This window comes from Lagenorhynchus albirostris, chromosome 8 (assembly GCF_949774975.1).
Source record: "Lagenorhynchus albirostris chromosome 8, mLagAlb1.1, whole genome shotgun sequence".
NCBI lineage: Eukaryota > Metazoa > Chordata > Mammalia > Artiodactyla > Delphinidae > Lagenorhynchus > Lagenorhynchus albirostris.
The window spans coordinates 7,473,958-7,490,274 of record NC_083102.1 but is presented as its reverse complement, the minus strand read 5'-3'; the positions used below and the strand labels follow the sequence as shown (position 1 = coordinate 7,490,274).

At 43.4% G+C, this 16,317-nt stretch overlaps 1 protein-coding gene across 1 annotated transcript in view; it reads left to right on the top strand.

Annotated features, from left to right (window-relative positions):
- Positions 1-16,317, top strand: part of CNTNAP2 (contactin associated protein 2) — a 1,428,051-nt gene that overhangs the window by 1,388,906 nt on the left and 22,828 nt on the right. Inside the window, exon 22 of the mRNA XM_060157549.1 lies at positions 4,367-4,606. Within this exon, the coding sequence (XP_060013532.1) occupies positions 4,367-4,606 (240 nt within the window). The remainder of the gene's footprint in view (positions 1-4,366; positions 4,607-16,317) is intronic.

The window sequence follows — 16,317 nt, the reverse complement described above, 5'->3', positions numbered from 1 at the left end:
AGCAGAGGAACCAAACTCAAAACGGATTCTCTATAGATTCTACAACGGCTGCGCAGAAGACAAGAGGGTGCTGGTGGTGAACACATCACTTTATCCACAGCTCAACTCTGCCTCAGCCCTTCAGCAAAAAGAAGAATCCCTCCCTCTCTTCACCCAGGGAGCTTGCAGGGCCCTGAGGGGCCAATGAGATCGCCTGCTCAGAGCAAATTGCTGTGCTCCTCTAGAATTATCTTTCCAATACGGTTCCCACAATCATCTCCTGCAGCTTATATTTAAGCACTTTACGTTTCCTACTGAAATACAGACATCTTAACATGGTGTTCAAGGCCCTTCCCAATCTGGCCTTGAGCTCTGACCCCATCTGACTCCCACAAAAACCTCATGACAAACTCAGCCTGGAGTTCTCTTTCCTTTCATCCTCAAAACCTAGTTCTACGGAAGACAACAAGCCTTGGTGGTGATGTGGAGAAATTGGTGGGAATGTGGAATGGTGTAGCCACTGTGGAAAACTGGAAGTTTTTCAAAAAATTAAAAATAGAACTACCATGTGATCCAGCAACTCCACCTCTGGGTACGTACACCAAAGAATTGAAATCAAGATCTCAAAGAGGTATCTGCACTCCCATGTTCATTGTAGCATTATTTACAATAGCCAAGACATGGAAACAACCTAAATGTCCATCGACAGGTGAATGGATGAAGAAAATATAGTGTACACATACAATGGAATATTATTCAGCCTTAAGAAAGAAGGAAATCCTGACATTTGCTACAACATGGATGAACTTGGAGGACATTATGCTAAGTGAAATAAACCAGACACAGAAGAATAAATACTACATGATCCCACTTATGTCAGGCCCCTAAAATCGTCAAACTCATAGAAGCTGAGAGTAGAATCATGGTTTCCAGGGGCTGGGGGGAGGGGCATTGGGGGGCATGGGTGAAAGGTACAGACTTTCCCTTATGCAAGAAGAATAAGTCCCAGAGTGTCTGTAGTTAACAATACACTGTATTTGTTATGTAAACATTTGTTAAGAGGGTAAATCTTACGTTAAGTGTTCTTACCCCCCAAAAAAAAAAAAACCTAGCTGTAGTGTTACCCCTCCTGAAGTGCTTTCCAGAACCCCATGAAACCTACTTCCCTGCTTTACCATAGACTTTAATAATTTTCCCCGGGGACTTCCCTGGCGGTCCGGTGGGTAAGACTCCGCGCTCCCAATGCAGGGGGCCCGGGTTCAATCCCTGGCTGGGGAACTAGATCCCGCATGCATGCCGCAACTAAGAGTCCGCATGCCGCAACTAAGAAGTCCACATGCCTCAACTAAGACCTGGCACAGCCAAAATTAACTGATTAATTACTTTTTAGAAAATAATAGTAAGTTTACCAAACGTAAGTTTTGTTTCTTAGCTAGGAACGTTGTAGGGGTTAGGAGGCCTGGGGTCAGTCTACTTGGCCTCAACAGCCGACGTATCTTAAGCCTCATTTCCTCACATGTTGCAGAGGGATAATAATGCTCGCGCCTCCAAGGGTTGTTCTAGAAATTAAATATCCAGTTTGTCTAAGACAACTAGCACATTTTAAGGGAGTTCAACAAATACTAACTCTTGTTACTGGACAGCTTGTGTTCAGTCACGTTAGTTGGTTGTTTGTATGCTTGTTTCCTAGCGAGGCTGTGAGCTGCTCAGGGTAAACCCCTGTATTTGTCTACCTTCCTAATACTGCTGCACGCACCCAGTTCCTGCGATGAAGTGAATTGAATCGAACTGACCTGACCTGAAGTCCCACAAGATGGCAGTAGCCACCAGCCCCAGAAGCTTCCTTGTGGAGCCCTCCCCTCAGCTAGACAGGCTAAAAAGGACTCTCCTTTTACGGGCAGCTGATGGAGCTGAGGTGTCCCCAGCTTCCTGCCACCAAGTAGCTATTTGTTCTGGTGCCTCTACCACCAGTGAAGCCAGATAGCAATTCCGGACAGCAAGGAACCGAGGTCCGCCTCCCCGTGCTGGGATCAGTCATCCCGAGTCTCCTTGGTCTGAGGGTGTTTCGAGGGAAGGCAGACCACTGTGGGGGAGGGGATGGAAACCAAATACTGGAAGGGTGTGCGTGGAAGGCAAGCTGGTAAACGCACGAGGGGTTCTGATATTAGACAAGGAGACGAAGAATGAGTCATGGAGTAGCCTGCAGTCATTGAGGAAAAGGCAAGGGAGGAAGAGGGGAACAAGCCAGCGCAGGTGTCAGTGGGACCAGAGCCTCTTCCTGGTCGTCATGGAAGCCTCAGGATACATCCTGGCAGCAGGGTTTTTGTACTTGGTGGCAGGTGCATCCTACCTCCCCATCCTAAATGGGATGTGCGTTAGCTCAAAGTCACAGGCTGAAATTTACTGCACAAGAAAAATACGGAGAATCATCAATTAAAATTTCTTTATGTACTTGGCTAAGTAAGACCCTATTAGAATCCCCGGAATTACCATTCTTCATCATCCCCATTGTCATAGCTCTCTGTTAATCAAACTTCACACGGAACCAGTACAGCTCAGTCATGACACATTTTTTTTAATGTGATGAATAATCAGTACATTCATTTCTTCTGCCCCCAAGGCCTAAAAGCTCCCTTCTCCACTGATATATTCTTTAATTAATGGGGAGTAAATTTTTATACAAGACTATTTCACCTGTATTCATTCCCCAGGTGTAAAAGGTTGTAAAATCCAACTTTTCAAAGAAGTAGCTAGCCCCGTTTCCCAAAGTCTTTGTTTTTCACAGCTCAAGTGGAAGGGTAAATGTCTCACAACCTCGTCCTTGTGTTTACAAGGTCATCATCATGTTAACATACTCTCCCACCCAGAATACAAGCGCTGTGCTCTTCTCTGGAGTGCCATTTGCCCAGCCCCTGAGTTTGTAGCCCTGCACCATCATTGCCTGTAGCAGTAGTTCTCAAACCTTAGCGAGACCACCTGGAGGGTTTGCAGCACACAGATTGCTGGGCCCCGCCCCATGCGTTTCTAATGCTTTCCCAGGTGCCACTGCTGCTGCTGGTACAGGACTGGCGAGAGCCACACTGGCGAGAGCCATGCATCAGGAGGGTCCAGGACTCCTCCAACAGTCGTTGGTGCCAGGTAGATTCTAAAACCCAGGGCTACGGTCACAAAGACACTTGCTTTTGCTGATATGACTGGTATGACAATGTGTGTTTATAGTCATCGAAACAGTGCTTTGGAAATGCCTCCATCCAGACTCACCCCTGATTTGAATGTTAGTTAGGAAGAAGATGCTGACTACAGGTGTGGGGCGGGTGGTGATTCTTAAATGCATATGTATGTTTGTGACTGAGTTGGGAAAGTTTCCTGACTTCCAAAGTGCCCATCTGAAGTTGGTTGAGATTCTGGAAACCCCAGAATTCCCAGGGGATTGGATTCTAAAGAAAGGAAATGCCCCACTATAGGCTATGGGAACGCTTTTTCTTTTCTTCTCTTTTCTTTTTTAAATAAAGAATTCTAGGGCTTCCCTGGTGGCGCAGTGGTTGGGAGTCCGCCTGCCGATGCAGGGGATGCGGGTTCGTGCCCCGGTCCTGGAGGATCCCACGTGCCGCAGAGCGGCTGGGCCCGTGAGCCATGGCCGCTGGGCCTGCGCGTCCGGAGCCTGTGCTCCGCAACGGGAGAGGCCACAGCAGTGGGAGGCCCGCGTACCGCAAAAAAAAAAAAAAAAAAAAGGAAGAATTCTAAAGAAGAAAATAAGAGGCACCGAATGAAACCATAATCTACCAGGAGGGCTGTTCAATATACATGAGGGCCACTGAAGCATCAGAAAAGGGGAGAAAAGTCAGAACCAAGCGCGTGTTGTTAGTGTCGGCAGTATCTCACGTAGCTGGAAGGTGATGAGGCATGTGTTTCATTTTCCCAGGTATAGTCTTACTCTCCTCACCATGTTCTCTAGCAACACAGAAGGCTCTTTTAAAGTGAAGCGTCCAGGGCTTCCCTGGTGGTGCAGTGGTTGGGAGTCCGCCTGCTGGTGCAGGGGACGCGGGTTCGTGCTCCGGTCCGGGAAGATCCCACGTGCCGCGGAGCGGCTGGGCCCGTGAGCCATGGCCGCTGAGACTGCGCGTCCGGAGCCTGTGCTCCGCGGCGGGAGGGGCCGCAGCAGTGAGAGGCCCGCGTACCACAAAAAAAAATAATAATAATTGATTATAAATTGAAGCCTCCAGCCCTAAAGCCTTATCAGGTCATTAATTTTTCATCTGAAAGAGCACAATATCTTAAACTGAAACGTAAGAGGAAGATTTGAAGACAAACATTCAAAGGGGAGTTGTACATTACAGCGGTGATACGGCGAGTGGGATACGATCTTTACTTTCTGTTTTTCTTTTAGAAACAGGGAAGATTGACCAAGAGATTCACAAGTACAACACCCCGGGATTCACTGGGTGCCTCTCCAGAGTCCAGTTCAACCAGATCGCCCCTCTCAAGGCAGCCTTGAGGCAAACAAACGCCTCAGCTCGCGTGCACACCCAGGGTGAGCTGGTGGAGTCCAACTGCGGGGCCTCCCCGCTCACCCTCGCACCCATGTCGTCTGCCACCGACCCCTGGCACTTAGACCACCTGGATTCAGGTAAAGTCTAAAGCAGCGTCTTGGCTGGGATGCTTTCTTTCTTTACGCCTCAGTTTCCTCACCTGTAAAATGGAGTTAATAGCAGACCGTCGCTGGTGATGTAGTTGGAGGATTAAGGGAATGAAGGAATGTGTGAGCGCAGAGTTCTTAGCACATCAAGGGCTCAAAAGGTACAACCGTATTCGTGCTCAGGGCCAGTAGTAAATAAGTCGAAGGGAAGGAGTATAGGAATTATTGACTCTTCTGCACTTAAGTGAAATGATGAGATACCTTAACCAGTGTCTGCAACGTGACTGTCGGATGATCTGATCAGATCAATTCCTCACTTTTGCCTTTGTGACTCAGCTGCCTAGCAGCCCCACTGTCCAAGTTCTGATATCAAAAGATTACCTAAAACCATACAGGGATTCATCTCCCGACACTGTATTTGTACATATAATCCCATAGCCTTCCAGGTTTTATTGGTGCATTTAGGCTTAGAAAGCTCAGTGGATTTAGCTCCACTTCTGCAGGTGATAAGACTTGTCATTTGAAATCACAGCGCTAAAAGGATGCAGCTGTTGGCTGCGAAAGGAACTGGCTGCAGATTCAGTGTCCACAGGACCCCGAGTGGTGGGGAGCCTGTAAGTCCCCCCCTCACTCTACCCAGACTGACATCAGGCTACTCGGGTAACCTCTCCAAGCCTTTGCTTTTTCACCCACAAGGTATGAAGTGGGGTGTGATCTCTAAACCACCTCCAAATCTACCATCCGATGGATCTCCAAAGCAACGTGTGACTTTGCTGATGCCAAAGACAGCAAGGGGACGAGGGGGGAGCCCTGGGTTCGATACCATCACTGCCTCTCCCCAGCAAGTGTCTTAATCTCATTCCTCAGTTTCCCCACCTCTGAAATGGAGATAGTAAGACCTAACTCAGAGAATTCCACGCAAGACGATGGATTTAAAACACTCAGCACAGTCACAGACGTGGAGCAAGCTGTACAAACGTTTAGCTGCAATAATACTAACAAAGTGGTTATTATTATATCCAACACAGTTTGCTATGATGTTTGAATGTCCAGTAGTAAAGGCTCCCAAATCCTCCCCGACCCTAACTTCGAGTTAGTAACAGTTCATCATGGAAACGCCGTGTGCTTGATTGCTTTGCATATATTCCAGCCCCGAACACAGGATTTATCTGCTTCCGTGAAGCTTTGTCATGGTGAATTCTTGCCAGGATTTGCCTGCAAAGCTTTGTGAAGCTTCAGAACGAAGCCGAAATTGCCCCATTGTCAGAATAGCCATTTTACAGACTAAAGAATTCTCTTCATTCCTCACACATGGGGTCCTATAACATGATGAGGGTGATGACGTGTGCCCAGGGTACTTATAAAAACCGCCTTTCACGAAGTTGTGAGGATGACACAGCGGGCTGGTTTTTCCTCCTGAGATGGCTTGAACAAAGGAAAGCAGTCCTAGTGCTGAAAGAAGAGAAGTAGGAGTGAAGTTAGGAGGCAAGAAAAAGCACTTCCAGGGCTGCAGAGGAACAGAGATTTCTCAGATAGATTCCTCCAGATGCCAGGGTGGATGGAGACAAAGCCTAATCTTTGAAATACGCAGGTTACTGTTAGAGGTTCTCACTGCTTGAGGCCATCAGCGTGTGTGGTCCGAGTCCGCTGCCAAGAAATCAGTTTCAAAAGCCTCTAGATGCTACTCTGGGCCGATAGTTCATATTCATTCTGCCTTAATTAGCAAATTATTTGCTTGATGGTCTGTGAGATACAGGTGTATGGGCCAAAGTTTGAGTTCATTTATTTTTTAAAAATCATGCTTTATACATGACAATTTCATTCTTTTGACTGATGTAATAATGTATATAGGGAACATTCTGTTATTCAATGTTCAAATCTAAAGTCTACAATTCAGGTATTATGGTAGGCCTGTACTATATAACATAGGTCCATTTACAGAAAATTTCCACTTGTACTTGGACAGCAAGTTCTTACCTGGTGTTGACCAGTTGCTGTATCAATCTCATCATCATAATTTATTCCATGATTGGAATTCCAAGTTAATTTCCATAATGGGTAAATGCTTATAAAGAAATGTGTATCTTCTCACGAACTTTATTAAAACAACAGAAAAGAGCTTATGAGCTATGACATAGAAGGCTTGTTTAGATAACATGATTTTTTTTTAACATCTTTATTGGAGTATAATTGCTTTTCAATGGTGTGTTAGTTTCTGCTTTATAACAAAGTGAATCAGTTATACATATGTCCCCATATCTCTTCCCTCTTGCGTCTCCCTCCTTCCGACCCTCCCTATCCCACCCCTCTAGGTGGTCACAAAGCACCTAGCTGACCTCTCTGTGCTATGTGGTTGCTTCCCACTAGCTGTCTATTTTACATTTGGTAGTGTACATATGTCCATGCCACTCTCTCACTTTGTCCCAGCTTACCCTTCCCCCTCCCGATATCCTCAAGTCCATTCTCTAGTAGGTCTGCATCTTTATTCCCGTGCTGCCCCTAGGTTCTTCATGACTTTTTTTTTTTTAGATTCCATATAAATGTGTTAGCATATGGTATTTGTTTTTCTCTTTCTGACTTACTTCACTCTGTATGACAGTCTCTAGGTCCATCCACCTCACTACAAATAACTCAATTTCATTTATTTTTACGGCTGAGTAATATTCCATTGTATATATGTGCCACATCTTCTTTATCCATTCATCTGTCTGTCAGTGGACACTTAGGTTGCTTCCATGTCCTGGCTATTGTAAATAGAGCTGCAATGAACATTGTGGTACATGACTCTTTGTGAATTATGGTTTTCTCAGGGTATATGCCCAGTAGTGGGATTGCTGGGTCGTATTGTAGCTCTATTTTTAGTTTTTTTTAAGGCACCTCCATACTGTTCTCCATAGTGGCTGTATCAATTTACATTCCCAGCAACAGTGCAAGAGTGTTCCCTTTTCTCCACACCCTCTCCAGCATTTATTATTTGTAGATTTTTTGATGACAGCCATTCTGACTGGTGTGAGATGATATCTCATTGTAGTTTTGATTTCCATTTCTCTAATGATTAATGATGTTGAGCATCCTTTCATGTGTTTGTTGGCAATCTGTATATCTTCTTTGGAGAAATGTCTATTTAGGTCTTCTGCCCATTTTGGGATTGGGTTGTTTGTTTTTTTGATATTGAGCTGCATGAGCTGCTTGTAAATTTCAGAGATTAATCCTTTGTCAGTTGCCTCATTTGCAAATATTTTCTCCCATTCTAAGGGTTGTCTTTTGGTCTTGTTTATGGTTTCCTCTGCTATGCAAAAGCTTTGAAGTTTCATTAGGTCCCATTTGTTTATTTTTGTTTTTATTTCCATTTCTCTAGGAGGTGGGTCAAAAAGGATCTTGCTGTGATTTATGTCATAGAGTGTTCTGCCTCTGTTTTCCTCTAAGGGTTTCATAGTGTCTGGCCTTCCATTTAGGTCTTTAATCCATTTTGAGTTTATTTTTGTGTATGGTGTTAGGGAGTGTTCTAATTTCATTCTTTTACATGTAGCTGTCCAGTTAGATAACATGGTTTTATTTTTTTTTTCTTTTAGGTGAATGGGAAAATGAGAGAGAATGGGGGTTGGGGGATGAACAGGGGACAAAGAAAGAAATGGACATAAGGGAAGGTTACTTAATATCAGCCTCCAGTGGCTTAGTGTCTAGGAGGAAAAACCTTTCCTCTAGGTGCTTAAGTTCAGGCCATGGGGGTCTGCAGATTAAACTCACAAAAGGCAGATAACAGGAGAAGAAGTTTATTTGCATACATATGGAAGCTTACAAAAGAAGTAGCTCAATAGTGGTAAAAGTTAGAGGCTTACATACTTTTCTTAGTAGAGAAAAAGAAGAGAGGATAAAAGGCCTCTGGGAAGAACAAATGGGTTTCTAAAAGAAAAAACAGGAGATAAGGAAGTTTGTGATTGTTTGTTCGTGCCTGTGTGAACGGTCTTTGTCTTTTTCAAGGCCTTAAAACTCCCCTGCAAAGGGTGATTGAGGGTAGGTTTGCTCTTGGCCTCTTTCCTGGGACGTAAAAGCCTCCTAGAAAAAAGGGGATTTATGGTCTTATTTCTCAGAAGTTTCTATGTTTAGTCAGATAAGGAAGTTCCAAAAAGATTTCTTTCTGCATCTGTTGAATCCCAAATATCATCAGTTTAAAATAATCTTCATCCCAGCTCTGGGGTTCTTAGTGGGTCCCCACATCAGCAGTTGCACCCTAGTTTCTGTGAGCCTGAGTTCATCATTCTGAATTTTGATTTGGGGGTTTTGCTTTTTTAGATAATCTTTCATGTATGACTGAGGATCCTCACTATCAGATATTCAGAAACAAAACAACAGAGCATACACAAAAATGCCATTTCTAGCTATAAATCATGTTACTTGAGTCTGTGTAGGTACCTGAGGGAAGAAAATGAAGGTGAGAGCTCATTAGTCCTGGTTTGAATAGAGGACATTTGGAAGGAGATCTGTTTCATCTGGTGCCTTGGGAAGTGTGATCCTCCACCAGCAGTATGAGTATCACCTGCAAGCTTCTTAGAAATGCAAATCAGACCAACTGAATCTGGCATCTGCATCTCAGCAAGATTCCCCTGTGATTTATCACGTGCCCATCAAGTCTGAAAGCACTCCTCTCAATCTCAGATGCACTTTCAGATTACCTAGGGAGCTTTTAAAAGCCCCAGTATCCAGGCTGCACCCCTGACTAATCAAGTCAGACACTCGGGTTGAGGTGTCCAGAGATGTACAACCTCCCCAGGTGATTCTAATGTGTAGCCAAGATGGAGAATCACTCTCTAAATAAGAGAGAAGCTTAATAATGGCCCCTTTGGTAAACCCTCTGAAGTAAGGTTACTAAAAAGAAAAGTAAATACCCAAAAACCAGTTTATGAAACAGTGAAGCCTTTAGGTGGTGAAACCCCAAACTGAAAGTCTATAGCAGTAAGCTTGCCAAAGGTTGGGCTCCTCTGACCATTTCATAAGGAAGCTCAGGGAGATAGAGGAGTTTTCTCTGAACTTGAATAGAGCTAGTCTGCCTGGAAAAACAGACTTGAAGCAGACAAACAAACAAGAGATCCACAGTGCGGGGCCGGACTCGGGGCCTCCATGAAAATGCATCTTTATTGAAGTTGTTACGCCCCAGGAAGGAGCTTCAATTTGAGGAAGATGTCAAATTATTAATCAGTTTTTTTAATCAGCTGCAAGCTTAATTTGAAAGGATATCAGGAAGGAAATGCTGCTTTAAAATGAAGTATGTGCATTTATTTTAAAATCAAGCAGGCCCCTTGCAGTGAAGATAGGAAGTCTATGGTTTTAGTATTAGCGGGAACTTAGCGATCAACCAAGGGCTACTTACTTCATACTCACACTGGAGTATTTGCTTTGCAGAGACCTGGAAGTTAGAATTCCAGACATCTACCCTGAGGTCTTGTGTTCTTTCTGCTCCCTTATATTTCTTTCTTATATCTTAGATGATATCACATGATAAAGACAGAAAATGGATTCCAAGGTATGCTGGCTTCCTGTGATAAGATTCCTTTTCTCTTCTGGAACACCACTGACTGAGCTGCTCATTGCCTCTCTAATGCCCTTTGGGCTCCATCACCGTCTTCCAAAGCGGGGGACATTTACTGTTGGTCAGGCTGTGTACTGCACAACTCCAGAGGATTCCATTTGCATTGCAGTCTATGGCTCCTGGAGCCCTGAAACATGGTGGCCTTGATAGGGGGTCATCAGATCATTATGGGAAGAAAATAGACATATCATCACGTGGCATAATATCAAGTTATTTCCTGTTCATTTCTTTTTCAGTCTTTCTCATTTTGTTAAAGAGAAAGTCTCCATGTGGTTCTGGCATGCATTTAACAGCTCTCTCACCCATGCTATTCACCCTTTAATAGAGAGCAGGCTTCTGTTTAAAGCCTTGACGGGCCATAGAATTACTCAGTAGGGTTATAAAGTTTTATCACTGCATCTGTTTAAATAAGAAATCAGGTCAGGGCTTCCCTGGTGGCGCAGTGGTTGAGTGTCCGCCTGCCGATGCAGGGGACACGGGTTCGTGCCCCAGTCCGGGAGGATCCCACATGCCGCGGAGCAGCTGGGCCCGTGAGCCATGGCCGCTGAGCCTGCGCGTCCGGAGCCTGTGCTCCGCACCCGGAGAGGCCGCAACAGTGAGAGGCCTGTGTACCGCAAAAAAAAAAAAAAAAAGAAGAAGAAGATCAAATCAGGTCAATTTAGTGAGAATAAGTAAATAAATAATAATTACGTTTTCCATGGATATGGCAAAAATATATGACAGTAGTTCCTATGTGATTGGAGTTTGGCAAACAGTGGACAGTATGTCAGAATGATCACAAACACAAGGTCCTGGCATGGAGCTGGGAGAGTGCATTTTTTATCGGGGGAAATGGTAAAATTATGTTGATTTGACTTAAACCAATTCTGCTCTATTAGAAACATCTAGTCAATTCTTTTTCTGCCTAATTTTTTCTGCCTTTGGATAATAGGTACAGCCTGTTTAACCACATCATTATGGTCCTTTTAGAACAGTAGTTACAAGGTAGAAAAGGCAATCCCTGGCCCTGAGTTCTGGTTTATTTAAAGGTCACAGAGCACCAGACAATTGCTGTGATTCGCCTCTCAGAATTATGGGCTCTGTTTTTCTTTGTCAGATTCAGGGAAGCTTATTTCCTTGGAATGGCAAGGATTTGCCAGCAGAGAGACGACTACAAATGGCAACGCACTTTCTGCAAAATGTAGAAACAAAACAAACACCAGAAAAATAAGAATCTGATGCCGTAAATTTCTGCACGAAGGAACAGCTCCGAACTGTATACCAAGCTGTTTTATGAGGCATTCATATTAAGTCTTAGGGTTGATTTGTTTTTTAATCACATTCATGATATTGAATACAGAATACATCAGACCAAAGGCCACAGCCTAGGGGTTTTTTTAATAGCATTAAGATAGACAAGGCACTTTAAGATGTAAGATTTCATTTCCCAAGGAATCTTCTCGTTATAAAGATTATAACGAGTTACTGGAACCTAGAGATTCTGACTCCCCGCCTAAAGCTAACCTGCATCTGATACTGAGAAGCTCTGGACCAGGAACTCTCAGAGCCCCTTCTGAGAGGAAAGTGGGCAGGACATGGAAAATCCAGAAGCACTGAGTGGAAAATAGTCCTCTGAGAATTGTCAGGAATTCGGGAATCCAAACCCAAACTCGTCTGGTGGATTCACTCAGGGTCACAGAGCAGTTGGAAAAACCAGCTCTCAGCAATGTGGCTCTCATCCCAAATAAATTGGGAAGTAAATGGAACACGGTGCCTGGGATCACTCGGTGTAACAAGCACATGCCCCAGTTAGATTCCAGAATATACAGTCTGCCCAGGTACTGTGAACTAAGAATTAAGGGCTCTGCGTGCCACATCAGACACTTTACCACTGGAAATTGTGGGTTTGATTTCTAAAGGCACCCGTTTCTCTATTGCTGTGATTTTTAGTGACTTGATTTCTTATCTATGTTCCACATTTTTTTTCTGCCATCTGAGGATAAAATATTTTTATATCTTCACGTGTGAAAGAATTATAGATAAGATGAACATTTAAAAACTGCATATATCTATTCCATTTCCATCATAATTACAAGCTGGTAGTTGGTTTTCTTTACCACCTGCAAGCACTTAAAATAATCTTTCCAGCTGTTACAATTACATCTTAATTATTTCTGAGCAGATCCCGTTTTTCATCCTTATGCTAAGGTTGCATGATTAATTTGTTTAATCTCTGATACCTAATCTTTTTATTATCTTTTGTGTCTTTTGTTCTCTTCTGTGACCGACACAGACATTTATTCAAGTCCAAAAAACATTATCATCATCTCTTTTCTGACATGCACTTTTCCTGCAGATGATCCAAATTCTGCTTTTCTGCAAAAGCACCAAGCACATTTATATATAGCTTAAGTCAAATATAATAATAGTTACCGGTTTTTGATCTAATGGTCATTTAAGTTTCCATAATGAATAGCTTTATACACATGATCTTGTTGAGTCAGAGACGTATTTTTAATTTTGATTGTATTACAAATCTCCCTCCAGTGACATAGTACCTCCAATTCAATAAGATATAAATCTTTTTTCCCCACACCCTCATCAACGCAGCACATATAATATTCTTTTAAATCTTGCTATACTTTATTGGAAAAATGAAATTTTGTTGTCTTAATTTGGATTTCATTAATCCAAATTAAGTAAAGATACTTAATCATGAGTGAGATTAAGTATCTCTGTATATGTTCATAAGCCACTAGGATTTATTTTTCCCCCCAATCAGCCTGTTTATATTTTTTGACCAAAAAATTATTTGTATATTTACATTGTTTCCCATTGGTCTGTTGGTCATTTACTAATTGACTCATAGAATTTTTATATATTAAGTAAATTGACATTTTACTCTATGTTTGAACGTTTTCTCAGTTTGAGCTCTTTTTTTTTTAATTTATGGGTTTTTTTCCCCCATGTCAAAATTTCTAAATGTTACATGATGAAATATAAAGTTTTTCATGGCTTTTAGGTTTTGTGTCATGCCTTCTCCATTCAGAAAAATTTTTTTTAATGATTGTACATTTTTTCTAATAATTTTATGTTTTATTTGTAAGATACACATTATTTACTGCCCTTGAAATTTATTTGGGTAGTAAGAGTAAGGTAGAAACCCAACTTTATTTTTCCCCCCTGGCCAGCCAGTAGTTCCAGCACTACTGGTTGAGGACCCATCCTTTACCCTACGTTCATCCCATTCAAAATTGACCTTTATATTTATGTCTACTTCTAGACTCCCTGATCCATTGCACTCATCTAACTCTTCCTGAGACGGTAGCAATCTGTGGTCATGACTGAGCTTTTGTAATAGCATTTGATTTCTCGTAAAGCTAATTTCCCTTTTATTCTCTCTCTCTTTTTTGGGATTTTTATAAGTATATGTTACCTAGAGGATTCCTGTTTTCATAAAGATCTTATCAGGGTTAGAAGTTAAATAGTATCTAATGCCACTTCAACATCTACTGGAGATAACCATGTGCTTTTTCTTCTGTGATAGATTAATGCGGTGAATCATAGTAATAGACTTCCAAATACTGAGCCATGCTTTCATTCCTAGCATTAACCACATTGAGTCATGGTGAGGCATTCTCTTGAGGTATAACTGAAGTCATTTTACTAAAACTTCTTTTAGTTTTGTTTTTTACATCAGTAATTCTTGGGTAAGATGAGTTTGTAGCATCCTTTTACTTTGTAGGGGAGTGCAGATTTGGATTTTATACTTAGGCCAGCTTCATAAAAAGAAAGTAGAAGGGGCCACCCAGCAAGGAATGTGGGAGGCCCCTAGGACAGCAGTCCAGACAGACCAGGAAGGAACCTGGGACCTCAGTCCTACAACCTCAAAGGCCAAATTCTGCCAGCATCAGGAATGACCTTGGAAGCACATTTTCCCCCAGGACTTCCCCACAGGCACTCAGCCCTGCTGACGCCTTGATTTCGGTCTTGGGATACCCAGTCACACCATGGGCGACTTCTCCATCACTCTCTAACTAGTAGAATAACTCAAGTGCCATCCAAACTTGAATGTGCTCAGGATCACCTGGTGAGATGAATGAATGCAGATTCAGGAGGTCAGAGGTGGGATTTGAGACTCTGCGTCTCTAACAAGCTCCCAGGTGATGCTGATACTGCCGGTTCCCAGGCCACACTGTGTGCGGCAAGGATATAAACAGCCTTGGAGCCTTACCCACCTGTACCTTGTAAGTTGGGTAAACTTCACCTGCAAAACCACTGGAGTCTACTGCTTTCTTGTGTGTGTGAGCAGAGCTCTTCGACAACTCTCTCAATTTCTTTTATGAGAATCTGTCTAATTAGATTCTCTTTCTCATCTACTATAATGTCTGTTCTTTACATTTTTCTAGAAATTAATGCATGTAATCTAAGTTTTTGAATTCGTTTCCATAGAGTTGAGCAAAATAAGTTTTTATAATAATTCCCGTTCTCTCCTTAGAAAATGTTTATTCATATATTTTTATAATGTAGGTGTAGACTTTCCCCCCATTCTTCTTAGATTATCTGACAACTTTTTTTTGCAAAGGACCAGCTCTGGATTTATTTATTAGTTCTATCATTTTTCTGTTTTCTTTTACCACTTGCTTTTATCCTGACTTCTGTAAATTTATTTTTGCTTCTCTTTAACTGTGTCATTTGAATATTTCCTTATTGTCATTATTGGCATGTGTGTAACATCCTCTTTCGGAGGAACATGAACCAGAGTTAACAAATCTAAGCTCTAAGCCTAAGTCTCTGGCCACTTCTGACCCCACCTCCCGGACCACACATGCCAGATGCAGTGTCTTGGCGTGAATATTTTTAACCAGACTCTCACCTAAGGGACGGCCACCTTAAATGCCAAAGCCTTCAGACATCACTGTAAGAACAGGTTTGGCAGGCGTGTGTTCCCACAGCAGTGGAGCAGGTGAGGAAATGATGGGGTGAAACATCACCTAAGAGGCTCAAGTGAAGGGCGGTGGGGTTCGATCCCCTTTCAGCACCGGACACCCCCTGCACACTGCCCCACGTGCCTGACCGTGTCTGGGGCTGCCTCCACTCAGGCTTCTGTTCTTTCCTAACCAGCACTGTTCAACGCCATCGTGGGAAAATCCAAAGGAGCACAAACACCCAGCTTTGGGGTAACTTCCCAGGTCCTTGATTCCTCCTTCATCTGGGCTTCTCTTTAATCCCAGTTCCTCCCCCTCTCTTTCTGTCTGTCTTTCCCTTTGTCCCATACAATAGATTTTGAAGCCCAAGGAGGTTGGAGTTCTGTCCAGCCCCCGCTCTAAGCTGTCCACCCTCTGACCGCCCCCCACCCCGCCTGGCACCATCCTTAGAGACACCTCTCTCCCTGTTCCCACGCCTGCCGGGACTCTCAGCTGTCACCTCCATCATGTGGGGCTGGGAAGGGCAGGTGACACAGGCGTGAGCGTTGCTATAGCAACTTCTCCGTTGATGGCAGAACCACCAGCTGCAGCGAGTCACAGCGTTCATTTCTGTCTCGCTCTTATGCAGGGCAATGTTATGAGAAGCCCATGAAAATGAAGTCGATCTGAGCTCAGGGTTGTCCACTGATGTCTGTGTCTGTCATTGCCTCTGTCAAGGCAGGGCCCCGTGCTAACTTTTCCTACTACACTGCATTTTTGAACATCCTTGTATATCACTTGGGCCATTCAAGGGAGCACATGTTCCAGATTAATCTGGTGCCACTTCCTTTTCTGACTTGTCATCCAGAAGACCCTCACGGAAATCCCTGCGTGTGAATCCTCCCCGGGGAGCCCTGCCGGTCCCCACCTAGAAGTGCCGCTTCTGTCTTTGCCGGCAGTTCGGGGCCTGCGTCCTGCCTGTGGTTTCTGAAGTGGCAGAAACCTTATACTAGACGAAGTCTTTGACCCAACGCCAGCTGTTTTACTCATTTGAGAAGATCTTTGCTCAGTTCTCTGTGTTCTGCACAGACTGTTCAGAAATGTCTAAAGACCAGGTGGATCCTTGACTCGGCTGTTGAGCTCCTGCCTGGGAACAATCCTGAAAGGCTTTAAAAATTAAAAAAAAAAAAAAGTAATATCAATTTTATGTTAAATCGTAAAATGTACAT